This window comes from Oncorhynchus tshawytscha, linkage group LG04, assembly GCF_018296145.1.
Source record: "Oncorhynchus tshawytscha isolate Ot180627B linkage group LG04, Otsh_v2.0, whole genome shotgun sequence".
Classification (NCBI taxonomy): domain Eukaryota; kingdom Metazoa; phylum Chordata; class Actinopteri; order Salmoniformes; family Salmonidae; genus Oncorhynchus; species Oncorhynchus tshawytscha.
In genome coordinates this window covers 16,933,523-16,958,644 of record NC_056432.1, presented here as the reverse complement: position 1 = coordinate 16,958,644, position 25,122 = coordinate 16,933,523, and the positions used below count along the sequence as shown (strand labels likewise).

General features: G+C 40.7%; 1 protein-coding gene across 1 annotated transcript in view; it reads right to left on the bottom strand.

The window, feature by feature from the left end:
* The window catches only part of fibcd1a (fibrinogen C domain containing 1a), a 99,538-nt gene that overhangs the window by 3,663 nt on the left and 70,753 nt on the right, over positions 1-25,122 (bottom strand). Inside the window, exon 7 of the mRNA XM_024417061.1 lies at positions 7,079-7,258. Coding sequence (XP_024272829.1) covers positions 7,079-7,258 — 180 coding nt within the window. The remainder of the gene's footprint in view (positions 1-7,078; positions 7,259-25,122) is intronic.

Sequence of the window (25,122 nt, the reverse complement as noted above, 5' to 3'; positions counted from 1 at the left end):
GTAAAATCATGAAGATGAAAGAGAGTTGTGATGATAATAGTCAAATCATGAAGATGAAAGAAAGTGGTGATGATAATAGTCAAATCATGAAGATGAAAGAGAGTGGTGATGATAATAGTAAAATCATGAAGATGAAAGAGAGTTGTGATGATAATAGTCAAATCATGAAGATGAAAGAGAGTTGTGATGATAATAGTCAAATCATGAAGATGAAAGAGAGTTGTGATGATAATAGTAAAATCATGTAATTGCACAAATCTCAGTGTCAGTTGATTAGGGAAAACTGTAGTCCTATGTCAGTCTGCCTCTCTTCCTATGGAAAAAGTACCCCGGAGCATTGTAGGCCTACCTACTCTACCTCTTATCAACAAGCTTGGGGATTACTGAGAAAAAGGTTGGCAACCTATATAATATTGAATTATTGTTAACATAGTGTCAGGATATGATAATGAAACACTGTATTAATGATTAACATCTTCAATTCTGTAAAACGCCTCCGAAAAAGGATGCCTACTGTACCATTATAAAAATGTAATGCAATGTAATGTAGGACACATTTGAATAAAAAAAATCAGAGAAACCTACAACGAGAGCAGCGAAGGTATTTAAACATGCAACAGAACTCATAATCATAATGAATACAATAAAACATCAGAGAGAACTTATGCTCTTCTCCACGAGCATTGTAGCAAAAATTATTCAACACGCATGGGTAATCATATTCCTTTTTTGTCCTCCTAATGAAACGGTTAAAACATTTCAGTTAGGTAACAAACTGTCATTAAAGCGTTCATTTTAAGTTCTGAGAGTAAGCACTCAAGGTGTTTACCAATTCTCTCTCTCTCTCAACTAGGGCTGTTGCAGTCTCTCTCTCTCTCTCTCTCTCTCTACTAGGGCTAATGGCCTGATACTCAAGGCTCTATTGTCCCTCCATTGGATCCTAATGGCCTGATACTCAAGGCTCTATTGTCCCTCAATCGGATCCCAATGGCCTGATACTCAAGGCTCTATTGTCCCTCCATTGGATCCTAATGGCCTGATACTCAAGGCTCTATTGTCCCTCAATTGGGTCCTAATGGCCTGATACTCAGGACTCTATTGTCCCTCCATCGGGTCCTAATGGCCTGATACTCAAGGCTCTATTGTCGCTCCATCGGGTCCTAATGGCCTGATACTCAAGGCTCTATTGTCCCTCCATTGGGTTCTAATGGCCTGATACTCAGGGCTCTATTGTCCCTCTAACCACTAACCACAATCCAAATGCAATCGAAAATCCCTACAAACACTTCTATTCTAAAAAGTATCTGCTTTTAAAACTCACCTCACTGTGATAATCAATTTGAAGAAAGAGGTTCAAAAGCAGGTTGAAACTGTGTGTAAAACATGTCATTGTGGATGTTGTTTCAAAGCCTAACAAAATGAAATGGACAGAGCTTTCTAAGGTGATGATTAATTCAAAACAGCCATACGCATATTACAGACTATGCATATGCATAGGCTTATGAGCCCAAGCCGGAACAAAAACTGAATTAAAATTATGATTGTGCCATTATATAATACATAGCCTACCGCATATTACAGATGGCAGAAAAACATAAAACAAAAGTGATGATTTAAGAGGTACATAATTGGTCTAGCTGCTGCCTATACTCCAAAATTAAACAAATTTGAGTGATTGCCTTTGAGTGTAGACTGTATTATGATGCATACTGGATGGACCTTATGCTTCACTCCAACATTTCTATCCATGAGTCTGGGAGCGAACATATAGCCCTGGGCGATGCAGTTGGTTCATTGATTGTGCAGGGCGATTTTGAATAGCCTAGTAATAGGGAATGTTTAATATTTTCATAATTAATTGAGTGACAGATTACCTTTAGCTATCCAGAATATCTCACCACCTTACGTTTCCATTTCCTCCCCTCTCTCCTTCATTTCTTTCTCCAGTGTGCAGAGAGAGGGACTGTCAACAGTTCAGTGAAATATGCTTCGTTGTGAAAAGATATTACTATCGATGTTTCCAAACAGATTTCACTTGGGTTCCCAAGTGAAGCACTGGGTAGCTGCAAGAATAGGGATGGAGAGCCCATGGCACACAGAGTTGGGCAGAATATCACCTGTCTGTCACGTACTGACCATAGTTCTTTTGTGTTTTCTTTGTTTTAGTGTTGGTCAGGACGTGAGCTGAGTGGGCATTCTATGTTGTGTGTCTAGTTTTCCCATTTCTATGTTTGGCCTGATATGGTTCTCAATCAGAGGCAGGTGTTAGTCATTGTCTCTGATTGGGAACCATATTTAGGTAGCCTGTTTTGTGTTGGGTTTTGTGGGTGGTTGTCTTCTGTCTTTGTGTCTATGCACCAGATAGAACTGTTTCGGTTTTTCACATTTTGTTGTTTTGTATTTTGTAGTGTTCACGTTTATTGTCTTTATTAAACATGTTGAACACTAACCACGCTACGCTTTGGTCCGATCCTTCGTCCACAGAAGAAAGCCGTTACACTGTCCGCAGTGAGAGTACACTCCTCAAACAGTGGTTGATGTGTGGAGTGAAATAAGTGTTTTAATATTTACTTCTCAGCTGTTCATATTAAGCACAGCTCGGCTATAAAACCGAAGTAGCCTACCAGGCATCTTTGAAAAACGGACTGGCTGGAAAGCGTGTGGCCTCCATTCGCTTTTTTCCCTGCCCCTGCCCCTGCCCATTTGATAATGGGCCATTCTAAACTAATTATTACATATTAGTTAAGACAAGATTAAATTGAGAATAGTATGATGGGTGAAAATATGATCACTTGATGAGAGAACAGATGTGCAGCCTGAGGCAAGGAACAGAGCCCAAGCTTTTTCTGCCTCTTTCTCAAATCATAAGAAGCCTATAGTCGCATCATGTAGTCCATACTGTATATGTTTAGATTTCTAAGACATTCTAAGGTTTGTATCATTCACAACTAGAGTTGCCAAGTAACTCTGAATCACTTTTACACTCAACACAGCCACTTCATATGCACACTCGCTCCAAAATGGGAAAAATATCCTTTATATTTTAAGTTCAATTATATTTTTCTTTTTATAAAATCATATAATATAAAATAATGGCATGGGACTTACAATGCATTCAGAAAGTATTCAGACCCCTTCCATTTTTCCACATTTTGTTTCATTACAACATTATTTTAAAATTGATTTTAAAAAATGTAATCACTCTACACACAACTCCCCATAATAACAAAGCGAAAACAGTTTTTTTGACAATTTTGCAAATGTATTAACAATAAAAAACAGACATACTTTATTTACATAAGTATTCTGACCTTTTGCTATGAGACTCGAAATCGAGCTCAGGTGCATCCTGTTTCCATTAATCATCCTTGAGATGTTTCTACAACTTGATTGGAGTCCACCTGTGGTAAATTCAATTCATTGGACATGATTTGGAAAGGCACACACCTGTCTATATAAGGTCCCACAGCTGACAGTGCATGTCAGAGCAAAAACCAAAGCCATAAGGTGGAACGAATTGTTTGTAGCGCTCCGAGACAGGATTGTGTTGAGGCACAGACCTGGGGAAGGGTGCCAAAAAATGTCTGCAGCATTGAAGGTCCCCAAGAACACAATGGCCATCATCATTCTTAAATGGAAGAAGTTTGGAACCACCAATATTATTCCTAGAGCTGGCCGCAAGGCCAAACTGAGCAATCGGGGCAGAAGGGCCTTGGTAAGGGAGGTGACCAAGAACCCGATGGTTACTCTGACAGAGCTCCAGTTCCTCTGTGGAGATGGGAGAACATTCCTGCAGCATTCCACCAGGCCTTTATGGTAGAGTTGCCAGACAGAAGCCACTCCTCCTTAAGGCAAATGACAGCCTGCTTGGAGTTTGCCAAAAAGCACCCAAAAGACTCTCAGACCATGAGAAACAAGATTATCTGGTCTGATGAAACCAAGATTCAAATCTTTGGCCTGATTGCCAAGCATCACATCTGGAGGAAAACTGGCACCATCCCTACGGTGAAGCATGATGGTGGCAGCATCATGCTGTGCGGATGTTTTCAGTGGCAGGGAATGGGAGTCTAGTCAGGATCAAGGGAAAGATGAATGGAGCGAAGTACAGAGAGATCCTTAATGAAAACCTGCTCCAGAGCTCAGGACCTCAGATTGGGGCCTGTAAATACCTGTTTTTGTTTTTTCATTATGGGGTATTCTGTGTAGATTGATGAGGGGAAAAAACAAGTGAATCCATTTTAGAGTAAGGCTGTAACATAACACAATTTGGAAAAAGTCAAGCTATCTGAATACTTTCCGAATGAACTGTATAAGCATATCTTGTCAGCTAAACGAACAAGCCTATGGCATGGCGCATAGCCAGATAACATACAGTAGGATAACTCATATTCTGTTATTTTGGTATACATTTTCAACATATCATAATGTTTCTTTAGACCTGCCTAAAATAAATAATGGAGGGTGTATATTCAATTGATTTATTATACTTTTTAAAATGTAGATGTTGCAAAGGTGCGCTTAGATGTTGCAAATCAGTGGCTGTAATGCAGCTTGTATGTGTGGAGGCCTGGAGATACTAAACGTGTTTATGTTAATTAACGGTCAATTATTGTGAGACCGGCAATAATCGGCTAACAAAATGTCATGAATCGCTACAGCCCTAAGTCCATCTTTGTAGGACAGAACCATTATGTTTGTTGTTATTGATAATAGTTCAATAATCTATGCAGGGGTTGAAGATGAAGTATCAAAGAATAGAAGGGCAGAGACAGTTTTGTGGGTAAACGGATAGAGTGCAAACAGTGATATAATGTACAAGCACTGTCTTAGTCCGAGTCAATTTTTGAACAGATACTTTGTCATTAGTTTCAGCAGTTAAATCTCAACCTGCTACTCCTAAATGTTCGTCAATTGAAACCAAATATGAAGAACAAATCATTTAAATGCAGGTATTGAAAGAAAACTCGGGACTGTGCTAAAGCCAACACAGTGCCGCTGCAGTGTCAACCTTAATTAAATAAACGTGTTATTTTTTTAATACTAGAGAATCAATTAATCTGATGAAAAAACTGTTTTAATTGATAAGATTGGGAATCAATGTTCCCTGAATCCCAAGCAGCAGCCCTTTAAAGACTACCTCACTAATTAAACACGAGTGGAAGCAGTATTCTCCTCCTGATTTATGATAATCCGAATGTTTGTTTATGTCGGGCCGTAATAACGACCTGCTTTATTAGCCGTGGCCACAGAGGCATCTTGCAACTTCATTATTCCTGCCCTTTCCAGCAGCTCCAGAAGGTCAACAGTCTGTCTGGCTGGGCCCAACCATGAGTGAGGGGCTGAGGAGGGGAACCTGGGACTAACTGAGTAGAGGGATCCAATTAACATCCAAAAGAGCCCCCTGCGATAGAGCTGAATCGAGGAGAATTACACACACACACACTGCCTGGATGCTGCTACTCATGATCTACAGCTGAAAAGATCTCACGTATTGGTTGACAGATGTCTGAATCAGATTTTCCAGATATCTGGATGTTTCAAAACTCTACTGTATATCTTCCCAGAGAGGGGTGAATTGACCAATAGAAAGATCAATAGGACCAATATGATGATGATCAGTAGGACCAATAAGAAGATCAATAGGACCAATAGGAAGATCAGTAGGACGAATAGGAAGATCAGTAGGACCAATAGGAAGATCAGTACCCCTCCTGTCTCAGCCTCCAGTATTTATGCTGTAGTAGTTTATGTGTCGGGGGGCTAGGGTCAGTTTGTTATATCTGGAGTACTTCTCCTGTCCTATCCAGTGTCCTGTGTGAATTTAAGTATGCTCTCTCTAAGCCCTAGGACCATGCCTCAGGACTACCTGACATGATGACTCCTTGCTGTCCCCAGTCCACTTGGCCGTGCTGCTGCTCCAGTTTCAACTGTTCTGCCTGTGATTATTATTATTTTACCATGCTGGTCATTTATGAACATTTGAACATTTTGGCCATGTTCTGTTATAATCTCCACCCGGCACAGCCAGAAGAGGACTGGCCACCCCACATAGCCTGGTTCCTCTCTATGTTTCTTCCTAGGTTTTGGCCTTTCTAGGGAGTTTTTCCTAGCCACCGTGCTTCTACACCTGCATTGCTTGCTGTTTGGGGTTTTAGGCTGGGTTTCTGTACAGCACTTTGAGATATCAGCTGATGTACGAAGGGCTATATAAATAAATTTGATTTGATTTGATCAGTAGGACCAATATGAAGATCAATAGGAAGGTCAGTAGGACCAATATGAAGATGAGTAGGACCAATAGGAAGATCAGTAGGACCAATGTGAAGCTCAGTAGCACCAATATGAAGATCAATAGGAAGATCAGTAGGAGCAATATGAAGATCAGTAGGATCAATATGAAAATCAGTAGGACCAATATGAAGATCAATAGGAAGATCAGTAGGATCAATATGAAGATCAGTAGGATCAATATGTAGATCAGTAGGACCAATATGAAGATCAGAAGGATCAATATGAATATCAGTAGGACCAATATGAAGATCAGTAGGACAAATATGAAGATCAATATGAAGATCAGTAGGATCAATATGAAGATCAGTGGGACCAATATGAAGATAAGTAGGACCTATATGAAGATCAGTAGGACCAATATGAAGATCAATAGGAAAATCAGTAGGATCAATATGAAAATCAATAGGAAGATCAGTAGGACCAATATGAAAATCAGTAGGACCAATAGGAATATCAGTTGGACCAATAGGAAGATCAGTAGAACCAATAGAAAGATCAGTAGGACCAATATGAAGATCAATAGGACCAATATGAAGATCAGTAGGATCAATAGGAAGATCAGTAGGACCAATATGAAGATGAGTAGGACCAATAGGAAGATCAGTAGGATCAATAGGAAGATCAGTAGGACCAATAGAAAGATCAGTAGATCCAATAGAAATTACAAGTTTTAAAGAAGTTTAAACAAACTGGAATTTATAGGGTTTATAGGGGATTTATAAAGTCTACTAAACCGACAGGTATGAGCCATAATAAATGGCTACAGTACAGTAGGGTATTGCATTACCTGCAGTGCCTGAGTAGTCAGCAATAGTCAGCGGGTAGCCATCCTCATCCGGGTCAACAGAGAACAGTCCCACTCCAAAAGCTCCGTACTGGGCGAAAGCTGTGCTGTTCTCAAAGTCCTCCAGGTCAATTCGCAGCTCGTAGTTGGCTTGGATGGTCAAGGCATGCATCCTCTTCAAACCTGAGACGAAACAGAGGAGAGGCCCGTCATGATCTGACATGAACAGCTGTGATTCAAGATGGAGAAATAGGAATGGCACAATGGAGCACGTTCCATCACTGAACGATAACAGTATCCAAGGCACAGTAACTAACTTTTCAGGTGTTTCAGACCCAGTGGGGTGCATCTCTCTCTCTCTGCAAGTATATGGGTGCTTAGCAAGGAACTACTGTGCTCTCCCTCATATGAATTCTCTTTGTAGGCCATAGACTGGTCTATGTGCTATACCACCAGGACAGAAAAACAATAGGCCAGGAGATTATGCCGGTGCTAAGCCAATCATGCTGCGTCTCTACAGCTGTTGTCGACAGTTGTGGAACACCTCGTATGGTTCCTACAAGTGAACCCCCACTGGGCACAGACGTCAATTCAACGTCATTTCATTGGGCCTCCACTGCAGGTGGCCACATTAGTTTTCACATAGCCAGTGAGGAGAAAATTGAGGAGAAAGTCACAATTACCATTTATCACATTATTACCCATAATGCTCTGTATGCACATTGTATGTGCTGTGCTATGGTGGTCTCAAAAAACAGAAAGAGTTAATGTTCTCATATAGAAATCTTGGAACGCATCGCTAGCACGCTGATTGACCAATTCACTACATGGCTGCTGGAGGAGCGTTTAAATCGTTTTTAGATTAAGTTTAACTCCAAAAGGTTCAGCACTCGAGAATGACCTTAATATTACAGTGGAAAGCCACACCAAGTAGCCTAATCTCTCTCCCCCCTAATCCGTCCTCTGCCCAGTGCAGACACATTGTTCAAACAGCAGGATCCATTGGATAGGCTTCTCCCAGCAGCAGAGCATATCGCTAGAGTTCATCATCAGGCATAAACAGTGTTGTTTAATGGGTTCATTCCACAGCAAATAGATGGACTATTTACACTGGAAGGTTATCATCAGTCTCCACAATGGCACCCACAGCTGCAACGGTGTGCCCACTCGTGCACCTGTATCGATAGAATATAAAGGGGTTTCCCTCACACGGGGCACCATTCCTTTTTGTAAGGGTGTGTTAGGATCATATAAGAAATTCAACAATTATTAATTATGAGATACTATTATGATCACAGATCAGATGGAACTCTGCGTGCACTTAGATGTGTTCGCAAAACAAGCTATAAGATGGCATCGTGGCACCATCCATAATATGAAATCATATGTACTAGTTTTGCCCCTGAAGAAATAAGGACTACAGAATTTGAGATTAAAGACACTCACAGATAACTCAGTAACTACAGTAAATAAACCACCACAGCCTTCAGTGTCTCAGGGTAAACTTGTGTGGTTGTCAGTGTTGTCGACACAAACCCCCTTTGATAACCATGCCTTTTCGGGCATTGATCGCTGCTACTGCCTGATAATCCCTCTGCAAGGAGCGGTCTACAGAGATTGTCTGACATTCTCCCCAACCTGCAGATCACAGGAAACAGAGGGCAGGAGAATAACACTGAAGGCAAACAGCTTCATATTCTGGAATATGTTGTCTTATTATCGGGAAGCTACAATGTGTTTTGTGTGCCCTTCAACTTGTTCTGTATTGACTGTTTATTTCATCAGACACACACACAAGGTTGGAATACTTATTGAATGAGCGAAGGGCTAACTTAAGAGGGTGTTGTGGACTTGTGAAACTGTGGAGCTCAAGGACATCTTAGACGATGTGCATGATGCACAAATGCACTAAGTGACGTTGCACTGTCTGCATGCGTCTCCCTAAAAGTTCACGATCATCTAGACTAGAGCAACATGTACCAATCAGATAGATCTGATAGTTATTTCATCATTTGGTGAAAAGTTTGAGACATGAATTGGTACACGCAGAGCCTCAGGCCATAGAGACTTCCAGTATGTCGAAACAGATAGATATGTACACTGAAAAAGCACAAATTAAAAAATTAATTTACTTGCCAGTTTGCATGTTCTCTTTTGAATTATTGATGAGATGAACAACACTCCATGCTGTTTTCCAATTTGAACCTCTTTTTGTCTGACCTTCACTCATTCATCCCAGTTGAGCCGTCTGGCACATACCGGTAGGTCTGTCCTTATCAACGCAAAATGGTCAATCTATCAATTCTCATGCCTGAAAATGTGAGTTTTTCAGTGTTGTCTTAACCCTACATCCCTGTGCTCACATTATGTATCTTTTTACCCCAGCTCCTTTGGCTTTTAGACTGACAGTTGACATATCTCAAGCCAAATCATTTAACATTTTCCAGCATCACAGCTTTGGAATTTTTGGGAAAATTAAGCAAACTACTTATATTTAAACTGCACTGAATTTCCATAATTGTGCTTAGGTTTTAATTAGACCCCTTGAGAATCTCTCATCCAATAAAATAGCGCTCATTGCAGTGGAGACGTTTAACAGCATATTCATTATCTCAAATTAAATCTTAACACTCAGGTGTTGAAGTGATACTCCAGAACCTTTGTATAATTCCAGCCAATAGTTTTGAAAGTGGTGGTGCAGTGCCAAAATGGATCCCTGTTTTTGGTGTACTACATTGTCGTCCATTTCATATGATGTTATGTCCTGGGTTATATTATTACACTTTATGTTACGAATCCGATTCGCACAATATGTTACGAATTTGTTGCGCTTAAGAACCCGGACTGCATCTTTAATCAGTAATTGGTAATGCCTTAAATAGTTTTTGTTAATGACTTTGACACATACAGTTGAAGTCGGAAGTTTACATACACCATAGCCAAATACATTTAAACTCAGTTTTTCACAATTCCTGACATTTAATCCTAGTAACAATTCCTTGTTTTAGGTCAGTTAGGATCATCCCTTTATCTTAAGAATGTGAAATGGCAGAATAATAGTAGAGAGAATTACTTATTTCAGCTTTTATTTATTTCATCACATTCCCAGTGGGGTCAGAAGTTTACAAACACTCAATTAGTATTTGGTAGCATTGCCTTTAAATTTTTTAACTTGGGTCAAACGTTTCGGGTAGCCTTCCACAAGCTTCCCACAATAAGTTGGGTGAATTTTGTCCCATTCCTCCTGACAGAGCTGGTGTAACTGAGTCAGGTTTGTAGGCCTCTTGCTCGCACAAGCTTTTTCAGTTCTGCCCACAACTTTTCTATAGGATTGAGGTCAGGGTTTGTGATGGCCACTCTAGTACCTTGACTTTGTTGTCCTTAAGCCATTTTGCCACAACTTTGGAAGTATGCTTGGGGTCGTTGTCCATTTGAAAGACCCACTGAAATTGTGATACAGTGAATTATTATCATTGTCCATTTGGAAGACCCATTTGCGACCAAGCTTTAACTTCCTGACTGCTGTCTTGTTGCTTCAAAATATCCACATCATTTTCCTCCCTCATGATGCCATCTATTTTCTGAAGTGCACAAGTCCATCCTGCAGCAAAGCACTCCACAACATGATGCTGCCACCCCCGTGCTTCACGGTTGGGATGGTGTTCTTCTGCTTGCGACTCCCCCTTTTTCCTCCAAACATAACGATGGTCATAATGGCCAAACATTATGGTCTATTTTGTTTCATCAGACCAGAGGACATTTCTCCAAAAAGTACGATCTTTGTCCCCATGTGCAGTTGCAAACCGTAGTCTGGCTTTTTACGGCGGTTTTGGAGCAGTGGCTTCTTCCTTGCTGAGTGGCCTTTCAGGTTATGTCGATATAGGACTCATTTTTACTGTGGATATAGATACTTTTTGTACCTGTTTCCTCCAGCATCTTCACAAGGTCCTTTGCTGTTGTTCTGGGATTGATTTGCACTTTTCGCACCAAAGTACGTTCATCTCTAGGAGACAGAACGCGTCTCCTTCCTGAGTGGTATGACGGCTGCATGGTCCCATGGTGTTAATACTTGCGTACTATTGTTTGTACAGATGAACGTGGTATCTCCAGGCGTTTGGAAATTGCTCCCAAGGATGAACCAGACTTGTGGAGCTCTACAGTTTTTTTTCTGAGGGCTTGGATGATTTGTTTCGATTTTCCCATGATGTCAAGCAGAGGCACTGAGTTTGAAGGTAGGCCTTGAAATACATCCACAGGTACACCTCCAATCGACTCAAATGATGTCAAGTAGCCTATCAGAAGCTTCTAAAGCCATGACATAATTTTCTGGAATTTTCCAAGCTGTTTAAAGGCACAGACAACTTTGTGTATGTAAACTTCTGACCCACTGGTATTGTGATACAGTGAATTATAAGTGACATAATCTGTCTGTAAACAATTGTTGGAAAAATGACTTGTGTCATGCACAAAGTAGATGTCCTAACCAACTTGCCAAAACTACAGTTTGTTAACAAGAAATTTGTGGAGTGGTTGAAAAACGAGTTTTAATGACTCCAACCTAACTGTATGCAAACCTCCGACTTCAACTGTAAAAGATTATTAGTTAGTCTTTGCACCCGTAAGATGCTGATGGGAATTATCACTTTAGTGACAAATACACCAAGTAAAGTTGATGAGGTAGTTGTATACATTTCAAAGTAATTTTAAATTGTGTGGCTTACATGTAACTATGAAGAAACTGTAAAATTGGTCTAATAAAAAATTATGTTTGCGTAACTATTTAAGGTGAATAATTATTGTATGTATAGGAGATTGGCCACATTTGATGCATTTATTAACCAGCTCTTTTTTTTTATTGTGCAAGGAGGAAACATGAATCTCGCCACCTGGTTATGATCATGACTACACTACCTTTCCCTCAGGAAGCAACATTCCTGGCCACCAATTATTAAGAATACACTCTTCCATCTGTGCAGCAGCAGGATTTTACTTTTCAGTAGTGCTTGTTCTTGGTAACACATCTAGCGCGGGTGTTCTCCCTCCCCTGTCAGATAAAGGCATAGAGAGAGGTGAGAGGTAGAGGAGGCTGACTTCATAGAGTACATCACACAGCCGTCTGCGCCGACCCTGAGAGTTGCAGGTCTAGGTTAGGGGTTCTTTGAACATCTGTCAGAAAGGGTGACATGGAGCCTCTTAGTTCTGCTCTAAATTAATCATCCCACCATGACACCTGGGGCCCTCCCTACGTCCCTCTACTTTAAATATCTGGTTTCGCCTCTGGCTTCGGCACCGTAGACAGGCACACCACTGCATCGGTATTGATTTCACTCATTTCCAGCACGTCTGCATTGAGGAGGCTCAGGTCTCTGTGTAGAGTTGATTTGGCAAAGCCGTTCTCCGCCTTTAGCGCAGTTCTATGCAAATAAGGGTGAAGATTTAATTAGGCTTGATGCAGCTTTTGTTTTGTCTTTGACATTCTTCTCCATGAGAAACGTCCTCCTGGATTCAGCAATTCTGAGGGGAACACTCCCGGGGGAGACTGCCCAATATCCAGCTAACCTCTGTCATTGTTTAACCTACAGGCTTATGAAATAGCAATTATTCAATTAAAAATAAAATGCCGTTCTCTGCGAAAGCTGAGCTAATGAAGCTTGTACAATTACGAAGGGGAGAGACTATAAGGCTGTGTCTAGACTTGACAGTTAATGCAGTTTTTGGAGTTCCGATTTTGAATTCTGAACACATCATGCGTCTATACTTACATTTAAATGTGTCCAGATTAATTTTCACTGCGCTATATTCAAATGCAAGTACGCATTCTACAAACGGTGGAATAGGCTAAATATGACAACACAACAACAACTTGATGGCAGTAGCTAACTACTGTAGCTAACAGCCAGCTAGCTGGCATGCAAAGCAAAACGGACTGCAAACGGGTTAGCATAATCCTAGCCAAACAAAACATTGTTGAGTCTTGTGGGCGGAGTGCTGACCACGTCTCCCACTGTATGCGCTTTTGGTAGCCTGATTACGTCCAGACTGAGGATAAATCTACACACAATGCGACTTTTATGTGTCTAGACCTGTCTTTTCAATGCGATCTTCGTATTCTGATAACAGAAGTCGCATGTAAGTGTCAAGTGTGGACACAGCCTAAGAGACAGTATAATTAATTCAAAGATGATAAATTCTCCATCAGTATATTTACATGTCTCTAGATTAACACGATTGGATGCTCAAATCTGTTCGCTTTAACACACAGCTATAGGCTCTTCTGAACAATCAGAACGTCTATTAGCGATGAAATCCTGGGGCCTTATTTATCAATATTGAGTAGAAACCATTCAAAAATAATACATACGAACGGAATGTTCAGAAGCATAGAAAAAGTGTGATTTATCAAACTCCTTCAAGTGTCATACACACACAGTTTGTTTTGCTGATGATTGCATCCAAAACATTGGCTCATCGAGGGCTGTGAGATGCCAATCGGCATGTTGTATGAATTCACAATAATTATTGAATTATTACTCTCACAATTTCAGACATTTTCAACATATACACTGAATATACCAAACATTAGGAACTGCTTCCTAATATTGAGTTGCACCCCTCTCCCCTTTTGCCCCCAGAACGACATGGACTTTATGAGGTGTCAAAAGCGTTCCACAGGGATGCTGGACCATGTTGACTCCAGTGCTTCCCACAGTTGTGTCAAGTTGGCTGGATGTCCTTTGGTTAGGGGACCATTGTTGATACACACTGCAAACTGTTGAGCATGAAAATCCCAGCAGCTTTGCAGTTCTTGACGCAAACTTCTACTGCAGTGGGCTAAATCAGGGTCACACAGAGAGTGTCTCTTGGTATTCTTAAACAAATCTACTTTGAAACAAAGGTATACACCTCACAAACATGGTTATGGTCTTTAAAAAAGAAGACACATTTACCATGTCAGATATACAGTTGAAATGTATTACATTTTGAGTTTGCATCCCAATAATACACTTTATATACATAACAGAAGGCTGGTGGTGGGGTTATGGTATGGGCAGGCATAAACTATAGACAATGAACACAATTGCATTTTACTGAAGGCTATTTGAATTCACAGAAATACTGTGATGAGGCCCTGAGGCCCATTGTGAGGCCCATTTTTTTTAAGGTATCTGTGACCAACAGTATTTTGTTGTATCTGTATTCTCAGGGCCTAATGAATTTATTTAAATTGACTGATTTCCTCATATGAACTGTAACTCAGTAAAATCGTTGAAATTGTTGAATCTTGCGTTTATATTTTTGTTCGGTGTAACAAGTGACATCAATAAGGGATCATAGCTTTCACCTGGATTCACTTGGTCAGTCTATGTCATGGAAGAGCAAGTGTTCTTCATGTTTTGTGTTTTCCCCATTCTACGTTGACAAGCAGTTCCCTTATTCCACCACTTGGCACTGTGTATACGCATGGTCATGACTGTGCGTAAATTTACACACACTCTCAAGCAAACACTCATACAGTGGTGGAAAAAGTACCCAACTGTCATACATGAGTAAGATACCTTAATAGAAAATGATTCAAGTAAAAGTTAAAGTCACCCAGTAAAATTATACTTGAGTAAAAGTCTAAAAGTAATTGGTTTAAAATATACTTAAGTATCAAAAGTAAAATTGTGCGTCGCCTCATGGCCCTCCAAGTCAAGGCCGGCTGCGACAGAGCCTGGGCACGAACCCAGGGTCTCTGGTGGCACAGCTAGCACTGCGATGCAGTGCCCTAGACCACTGTGCCACCCGGGAGGCCTGGATGGCACCATTTTCTTGTTTTTTTATTTATTTACGGAAGGCCACGGACACACTCCAACATTCAGACATAATTTACAAAAGAAGCATGTGTGTTAAGTGAGTCCACCAGATCAGAGGCAGTAGGGATGACAAGGGATGTTCGGTTGAAAAGTGCGTGAATTTGACTATTTTCCTGTCCTGCTAAGCATTCAAAATGTAACGAGTACTTTTGGGTGTCAAGGAAAATGTATGGAGTAAAAAGTCCACATTTCTTAAGGAATGTAGTGAAGTAAAAGTAGTCAAAAATATAAATAGTAAAGTACAGATATCCCCCCAAAATACTTTAGTACTTTAAAGTATATTTACTTAAGTACTTTACACCACTGCGCTCATATGAATAAATCTCACACATTGCATGGAAATGATCCCACGCATGGTTTACCCACATATCTATGCCTACGCGTGAATGACAAATGACTCCCCTGAACTTCTGTACTGGCTATATGATACTGTCGCGTCAAGAGAAATTCAGAAATACAATCAAGCTAAATTCACTCTCAGGAGCATCAACATCTTATCCTCAAGGGCATTGACTTGATTTTGCCTCCTCTAACACATTTGAAGGTAAGACCCAGGTGCAGACAATGTCGAAGTAACAAAGGTGTATTCATTTGAAGACGGGCAGGCAAAGGTACTGGATGGCATGCAAGCACAGGGTTAGGGCAGGCAGAAAGGACAAAACTGGGAAAACTAGAAAATAGACAAGGCAGGAGCAAGGGGAAACCTGTTGGTGGGTTTGAGGAACAAAACAAACTCGCAAAGACAGACAGAAAACACAGATATAAGTACCCAGGGAAAAATGGGGAAGATGAGCAACACCTGGAGGGGGGTGAAGACAAGCACAAGGACATGTGAAACAGATCAGGGCGTGACATGCCTTACCTTTGACAAGTCAGGCATCATCTCTCTCATCATTAGTCATTAGACCTCTCAGAGGAAACTAAAAGGAAAAATTACTGTTGGCGAGTTCTCAACTGCATCAACAAGCTCACGCAGACGGAGAGTAAAAAAAAACCTACCTTTGAAAGTACAAAATGCATTTAATTCAAAACAATCCAAACAATGAATATTCAAGTTGAGATACAGAGGAAACATCGTATGGTATGTGACCAAGATTAATCAAGGGAAAATAGTTAGGGTATCTGCTTGTAGCTCTGTTCATCTCATTTCCCCGACTTGGAATTCACCTCAGTTGAACACAAGTTGGCTGCAAATTGCAGAGGCATGGACTGGATTGATAAAAAGGCTTAATGGTGTGATAGCATATCCATTTTATGCAAAATGGGTTGGCCAAAATAACACCGGTGGTTCTAATTTATTTCAGTCAATTTCTGGACAGTGGAACAAGCAGAGAGTTTCTCGCAGAGTTAGATAAGTAGTTAGTCTAAGACAACCACAAAAGCGTTTAACGAAACACCTTATTAACTTCTTGGTGACATGGGGCAGTATTTTCACGTCGGGATGAAATGCATGCCCAAATTCAACTGCCTGCTACTCATCCCCAGAATATAAGATATGCATATTATATTATTAGATTTGGATAGAAAACACTCTGAAGTTTCTAAAACTGTTTGAATCATGTCTGTGAGCATAACAGAACTTATTTAGCGGGCGAAACCCTGAGGACAAACCATTCAGATTTTTTGGGGGGAGATCACTCTCGTTTCAATGGGTTTTCATTGGGTATCCAGATTTCTAAGGGACCTTCTTGCAGTTCCTATCGCTTCCACTGGATGTCAATAGTCTTTAGAAATTGGTTGAGGTTATTCCTTTGTGTAATGAAGAAGTATGGCCATCTTGAACGAGGGTCACTTGTAGTGTACTGTTAGATAAAGGTGTGTGACCAGAAAGCATGCTACAGTTTGTTTTCTTCCTGTATGAACACAGATCATCCCGTCTTCAATTTTAGCGATTATTTATGTAAAAAAATACCTAAAGCTGTATTGCAAAAGTAGTTTGAAATGTTTTGGTAAAGTCTACAAGTAACTTTTGAGATATTTTGTAGTCACGTTGCGCAAAATGGAACCGGTGTTTTTCTGGATCAAACGCGCCAAATAAATGGACATTTTGGATATATATCGACGGAATTAATCGAACAAAAGGACCATTTGTGATGTTTATGGGACATATTGGAGTGCCAACAAAAGAAGCTTGTCAAAGGTAAGGCATGAATTATATTATTATTTTTGCGTTTGTTTCGCACCTGCAGTGTTGAAATATGGTTTCTCTCTTTTGTGTAAGGAGGTGCTATCCTCAGATAATAGCATCATTTGCTTTCGCCGAAAAGCCTTTTTGAAATCTGACATGTTGGCTGGATTCACAACAATTGTAGCTTTAATTTGCTATCTTGCATGTGTGATTTAATGAAAGTATGATTTTTATAGTAATTTATTTGAATTTGGCGCTCTGCATTTTCCCTGGCTTTCGGCCAGGTGGGACGCGTCCCACATATCCCAGAGAGGTTAACAATGCTGAGCCAAATAATGTTTTATTTAACATGGCGGGAGAATGGTCCACACGACTCTGTGATTATGTTGGCAAACGACACAACAGGGAATAGCTGATGTCATGGTGGCTCATCTCTATAAAATTCAGTACAATTCGTGGACTTATTCCATCCAACGTAGGAGACACTGGGAGTGGGAACTTGTACATTGTGGGGAAAAAGGCTGATTGGAACCGTATTAGAGACCATTCATCAATTCACAGGCCTTCACTCTATAGTGTTATTTGACAAGTAGTCAGAGATGAAGGAGTGCTACAGGAGAGGGATTTAGAGAGACCTATAAGTAGAATAATCTAGAGGCGAAGATCAAAACTAGTTGTGTGATCAGGAATCACACTAGTATTGTGCTGACAGATATACCATTATGAGAATGTCTCAGACCATTTACACTATCTTTTGACATGGAGCTCACCTTTATTTAACCAGGTCGGGCCAGTTTCCAACTGCGACCTGGCCAAGATAAAGCAAAGCAGTGCGACAAAAACAACAACACAGAGTTACACATAAACAAACATACAGTCAATAACACAATAGAAAAATCAATGTACAGTGTGTGCAAATGTAGATGAGTAGGGAGGTAAAGCAATAAATAGACCATAGAGGTGAAATAATTACAATTTAGCATTAACACTGGAGTGATAGATGTGCAGATGATGATGTGCAAGTAGTGATACTGGGGTGCAAAAGAGCAAGAGGATAAATAACAATATGGGAATGAGGTAATTGGGTGTGCTATTTACAGATTGGCTGTGTACAGGTACAGTAAGCTGCTCTGACAGCTGATGCTTAAAGTTAAAGCTTCAGTGATTTTTGCAATTCGTTCCAGTCATTGGCAGCAGAGAACTGGAAGGAAAGGCGGCCAAAGGAAGTGTTGGCTTTGGGGATGACCAGTGAAATATATCTGCTGGAGCGCGTGCTACGGGTGGATGTTGCTATGGTGACCAGTGAGCTGAGATAAGGCGGGGCTTTACCTAGCAAAGACTTATAGACTTATATGACCTGGAGCCAGTGGGTTTGGCGATGAATATGTAGTGAGGGCCAGCCAACGAGAGCATACAGGTCATAGTGGTGGGTTGTATATGGGGCTTTGGTGAAGAAACGGATGGTACTGTGATAGACTACATCCAATTTGCTGAGCAGAAGTCAAGGATCGCTGTCCTGCCGAAGTCAAGGATCGGTAGGATAGTCCGTTTTACGAAGGTACTTTGGCAGCATGATTGAAGGAGACTTTGTTGCAAAATAGGAAGCTGATTCTAGATTTAATTTTGGATTGGAGATGCTTAATGTGAGTCTGGAAGGAGAGTTTACAGTCTAACCAGACACCTAGGTATTTGTAGGTACATACATTATGGTCAAGATAATTTAGCAATTACAACAATATATTCACTGTTGGTGACCCCTGCTCATAGCTTATATGCTATTGTGAGATATTATTCTAGAAAAATGGAATACAATGTTTTACATTCTCTTTATCTTTCTCCTTCTCCGCCATCCAAAGTTGTTTATAGCGATTTACTTTATGACTATATAAGATTAGGGACTCAGGGAGGGTCTGCAATACAGGGCATACACATATCAGACTAAAAACAGAACTGTAGCTTACATTATTCAATATATTGAGGATAACTTTGCAGCGGCTGTGAACGCCTTATCATTTACTTGCAAGAGCTGTATGTACTTTGAAGGGACTAAATATCAATTTACAACGGACACATCAAGAGAAAAACGTCACCAGTGAATACCTGGCTGAATCTGGTTCCTGACCAATGGATACAACTCATCTGTCAGATCCAAAGGGAGCGCCGGTTTAGGCATTTGCCATGTCTGCACAAACAACGCTATAAAAACACAGGACATCAAACGTGATTGATCCAGCCAATCTCATCACTTTAAGTAAACAATAGTAATCCAACTACACACATACTGCATAACACTCCGAGGCACTCACACACAGAATAAAACAGACATACTGTGACCATTAGTTTGTCAGCAGTATTTCAATTAACATCAACTGAATGGAAAGACTGTAACGGAAGGGCTGGTGTGTCAAATCAAATCAAATCCAAATGTATTTGTCATATTCTTCGTAAAGATTAGGTGTAGACTAACAGTGAAATGTTTATTTATTTATTTATTTCAACAATGCAGAGTTAAAGATAAAAAATAATAATACAAAAAATAAAATAGTGACAAAGGGAATAAATACACAGTGAATAAACAATTACAATACAGAGTAAAAATAACATGGCTATATACAGGAAATACCACTACCGAGTCGATGTGCAGGGGTACAAAGTAATTGAGGTAGCTATGTACATATAGGTAGGGATAAAGTGACAAGGCAACAGGATAGAAAATGAGCAGTAGCAGCATATGTGGTGAGTATGAAAGTGTGTGTGTGTGTGTGAGTCACAGGAGGTTGGTGGCTCCTTAATTGGGGAGAACAGGCTCGTGGTAATGACTGGAGCGGAATCAGTGGAATGTTATCAAATACATCAAACACATGGTTTCCAGGTGTTTTATTCCATTCCATTAGCTTCGTTCCGGCGATTATTATGAGCCGTTCTCCCCTCAGCAGCCTCCACTGGTGTGAGTGTGTGTGTGTAGTCAGTATACATGTGTGCGCATGTTATGGTTATGTGTGTGTGGGCGTATCTAGTGTAAGTATGTGTGAGTGTGTGGGTAGAGTCCAGTGTGCGTGCATAGAGTCAGTGCAGTGTGTGTGTGTGTTTTGAGGGGTCAATGTGTTTAAACCCAGAGAGAGTAGGAAGAGTGGAGCTATGAGAGAGATAATGCCTGCAGCTCGCTGAGCAATAGCACTCCATAATGACCACTGTGAGGCCTGGAGCGGGACAAGGCTACAGTATACACACTAACATAACAAATATTTCCACTAGTTTGGTAAATCTTCAACTGCAATTTAATTTTACAATACAATGTTCAATGAATATGTTGATAGTATTGTCAATATACTGTAGATGTGTTTCTCATCTATTTGTATTTTTATTTATTATGGATCCCCATTAGTTCCTGGCAAGACAGCAGCTGCTCCTGGGGTTCAGCAAAATGAAGGCAGTTATACAATTTTTAAAATGTTACAATACCTTCACAACAGATTTCACAACACATTAAGTGAGTGCGTTCAGTTATTGTGTGTGAGTATGCATTTGTTTGTGCCTGTGTTTGTGTGTCATCACAGTCTCCGCTGTTCCATAAGGTGTATTTTTATCTGTTTTTAAAATCTAATTTTACTGCTTGCATGAGTTACTTGATGTGGAATAGAGTTCCATGTAGTTATGAGAGAGGAGAGGTTGACTTCATGCCACCAGAGAACTCTTCACAGTCCCCTTCACAGCCCCCAAGTCAAGAACAGACTATGGGGGGCGTGCCTCCCATAGTCTGTTCTTGACTTGGGGGCTGTGAAGAGACCTTTGGTGGCATGTCTTGTGGGGTATACATGGGTATCTGAGCTGTGTGCCAGTAGTTCAAACAGACAGCTCGGTGCATTCAACATGTCAATACCTCTCAAAAATACAAGTAGTGATGAAGTCAATCTCTCCTCCACTTTGAGCCAGGAGAGATTGACATGCATATTATTAATGTTAGCTCCCCATGTACATTTAAGGACCAGCCGTGCTGCCCTATTCTGAGTCAATTGCAATTTTCCTGAGTCCCTCTTTGATCACAAGACTAAACAGTAGTCCAGGTGTGACAAAACTAAGGCCTGTAGGACCTGCCATGTTGATAATGCTGTTAAGAAGGCAGAGCAGCGCTTTATTATGGACAGAATTCTCCCCATCTTAGCTACTGTTGTATCAATCTGACAGTTTACAATCCAGGGTTACTCCAAGCAGTTTAGTCACCTCAACTTGCTCAATTTCCACATTATTCATTACAAGATTTAGTTGAGGTTTGGGGTTCAGTGAATGACTGGTCCCAAATACAATGCTTTTAGTTTTTGAAATATTTAGGAGTACCTTATGCCTTGCCAACCATTCAGAAACAAACTACAGCTCTTTGTTAAGTGTTGCAGTCATTTCAGTCACTGTAGTAGCTGATGTGTATAGTGTTGAGTCATCCGCATACATAGACACACTGGCTTTACTCATGAAGATTGAAAAAAGTAAGGGGCCTACACAGCTGCCCTGGGGAATTCCTGATTCTTCCTGGATAATGTGGGAGAGGCTTTCATTAAAGAACACTCTCTGTGCAAAGAACTATAGATCATGCATCAAATAATGTCCCAAAGCTAATTCCTCCATTAACCCCACAGTCGATTGATGCACCTGTGCGTCACATGTTGATGTAATTTTGAATATTGAATAGCTCCCTGTGTGTTTTTGCTAGTACTTGCCATTTCTTGTAGTGGCTGCAGCTTAATCCCCTCTTTCCGCCAATATAAAGTTTGTGAAAGCGGTCTTTTTCTACACATGAGAAGATGCAGACAAGAAAATAGTCACGAAATCGTCTGTAAAACCGTTTGAGCTACAAACCAATAAGTGTTGATTGTTTCGCGCTAAAACATCCACAAGCTTTACGGCAGTCAACTGAACTTGCTGACGCAGATGTCCTAATTGCGAAGAGGTCTTCTCACAAAACCAACTATTCAGACCGAAACGTTTGAGCTACAAACTACTATGTCACCAATATCGAAAGGGGAGACTCACGAACACGAGTGTCGGTTGTTTTGTGCTACAAATCACAGTCATCTGAAGGTAACCCAATACCGGGCTGTAAAAATGGCGCAACTGTAACGCCTGCTCCAGCTCCCGCTCTCTGGTGCTCGAGGGCGGCCCATCATTACGCACACCTGTCACCATCATTGCGCACATCTGTGCTTCATGGGACTCACCTGGACTCTATTATCTTATTGATTGCCTCCCCTATAGACACTGCCCTTGTTTTGTTTCATGTCCGTTATTTATTAAATATTCACTCCCTGTGCTTGCTTCTCGCCTCCCAGCGTCTGTCCTCACAACAACGTTGTGAGGGGGTAAAAAGTGTCACGAATAATGTGACCAAACATGGGTCATTTTTTATATATATACAGTATCTCTTAGATATAGGACAGACACTTCAAAACCTTAGTCCTTATGATTTATTTTTGACTGTTTTGCCACAATTGTTATTCAATGTGTTTCTATGGGCTGTAGCAGTAAAGAACAAATTCAATATTTTATCAAATCATTTTGTTATAAATTATTTTTTAGACCTACAGGGCTCCTAAAATTCCAAATCAAATGGTTAAATGATAAATTGTATGACTACCTTAAAACAATTCCATATGTTCGCTTAGGAGATATTCCGATCTAAGGGCTTAGACCTACATGAATGGCAGAACGCTTAGCTGTGAAATAAAGTCTATTTATACTATACGTGTTTTCATATTTAGAAAAGGCACTCTTTGAAATGTCCGTATTTAAGATGGCAACAAATCATCTAGGCAATTTTTAAAAACCTAGCTACAGTACAACAGCTAGCTTAAACAAAGAACAATCACTACCACAATAGCAGTTAGTCCTGAGAGAAAGGAATTATGTAAGTAATGATCAACAGCAGAAAGTCTTGTTATCACATTTCCCATCAGAGTTCAGTGGTTTATATGGACCCATTAGTAAAAAAAGTGGGCTGCATAGTGTGGTATGAGAAGAGCTATTCTGCAAAGACTCCATATCCTACTCTCTGTGCAGTTGTTCAAATTCTAATGGGAAGAGATGCAAGGTGACTGAATCATGCACCAAGGCTGAAATTGCTTATCTAAGCTTATTGAAATCAATTGAACTCTAAATTTGAATATGAAAACAAAGACTACAAGTGAGCGAGAAAGAAAGAAACCAGGGAGTTTGTAGAAGGATTACGAAGTTACAGAGTCAGCATTCCATTAGGTGAAACAGGGGCAATGGCCAGACAAGACAACCTGTCATGGCCACATCCCACTAGCCTGGGTCGTGTTCATTAGGGCACGCAACGGAAAACGTTTTAAAACGTTTTGCAACAGAAAACAAAAATTTGTGTGTCTTACGTAAGTCCCTCCCTTTTTTGTTAGCTCCTCAGGCTATCAAAGCTTTCTTTTCACATTGTCCTTTCCAGCAACTGTGGTGGCTGTGCAGCCAGTACCAGCAACTAGGGTGGCTACCTGGCCAGCACAGCACAGCTCGGCTAGGCTTAGCTCAGTAGTGTGAAAAAGTTATTTGAATTCCAGTCCAAAACAGACCTTATGCTCCACATCATGGCAATTCAAATTGGTGGAAGAAAACCCCAGGCGGATGTGAAAACTTAACCGGCTATCCTTATTTACTCACCTCTTCTTTTTTTCCCTTCTTTTTTTTGAATTTTACCCCGTTTTCTCCCCAATTTCGTGGTATCCAATTGTTTAGTAGCTACTATCTTGTCTCATCGCTACAACTCCCATACGGGCTCGGGAGAGACGAAGGTTGAAAGTCATGCGTCCTCCGATACACAACCCAACCAAGCCGCACTGCTTCTTAACACAGCGCGCATCCATCCCAGAAGCCAGCCGCACCAATGTGTCGGAGGAAACACCGTGCACAAGGCAACCTTGGTTAGCGTGCACTGCACCCGGCCCACCACAGGAGTCGCTTGTGCGCGATGAGACAAGGATATCCCTACCGGCCAACCCCTCCCTAACCCGGACACGATGCTAGGCCAATTGTGCGTCGCCCCACGGACCTCCCGGTCGCGGCCGGTTACGACAGAGCCTGGGCGCGCAACTCACCTCTTCTTAAGTTAATGCAAAAAGTATGCAGTCAAATTAATTATGCATTCATCTCATCGGTGCAAGGCACTTGTTAGACCAAAATCTCACCTCACAGTTTCTCATTTTAATCAGTTGCTATAGCTGAAATAGAGTATTATGGCAAAAAAAACATATCCCCAAAAGACATTTGGGTCAAGAATAGTAGCCTACCCAGTTCATCGAAATATGTCACTTCATACATTAACAATAGAGGTACTTAAAACACCTTCTAATGGACTGTTATTTTTCAGTATGAAGACATTCGCGGAAATTTGGTCCCTGCCTGTCCCTGGGACGTGTGTTCTTCTAAACGAGCAGAGTGATGAGATTGTATCGCTAGCAGCACACTCTCTGGCCCTCATTCTCCAGCATGCAGTGCTTAATGAGCAACAAGGCATTACTATGCAGACTGTGATCAATATGCCAGGAGGCATTGGCAGGCATGGCCCATGTCATTAATGAATTACTGGGAGAGAAGAATGTAATATGTGCTGACAGGCCAGGCAGGTAAAATGACTGCAGTTATGTTAGGTGTCATGTTGTTATGTTATGACTGTCATAATCACGTCATGGCAGTTGTGTCAGGTCCCCCCCACTTGATCTTCAATAATCCCTCCTACCCTTGCAGACCACTGGAACTGGAGCTTACGTTTGTGTCTACATGCTTGTGTAGTGTTGGCACTGGTCATATATTGGCATGCTGAGTAAAGGTTCTGAGTTTTATAGGAGAATATTGGTATTACGTTTTTGATCACCAATTTAAGTTCCTTATTTGAAAATGACTGATAAAAGAGATTGCTTATCTGAAGTCCTCTGCTAGGTTGGTTTTGACTGAATATGCTAATGCTTTACCAAATAAAAATATGGAATTGCATTTTCAAACATACCCTTTGATGACTTAAAAATACAAATATTAATATTCATATCTCCACAATATCAAAATAACAC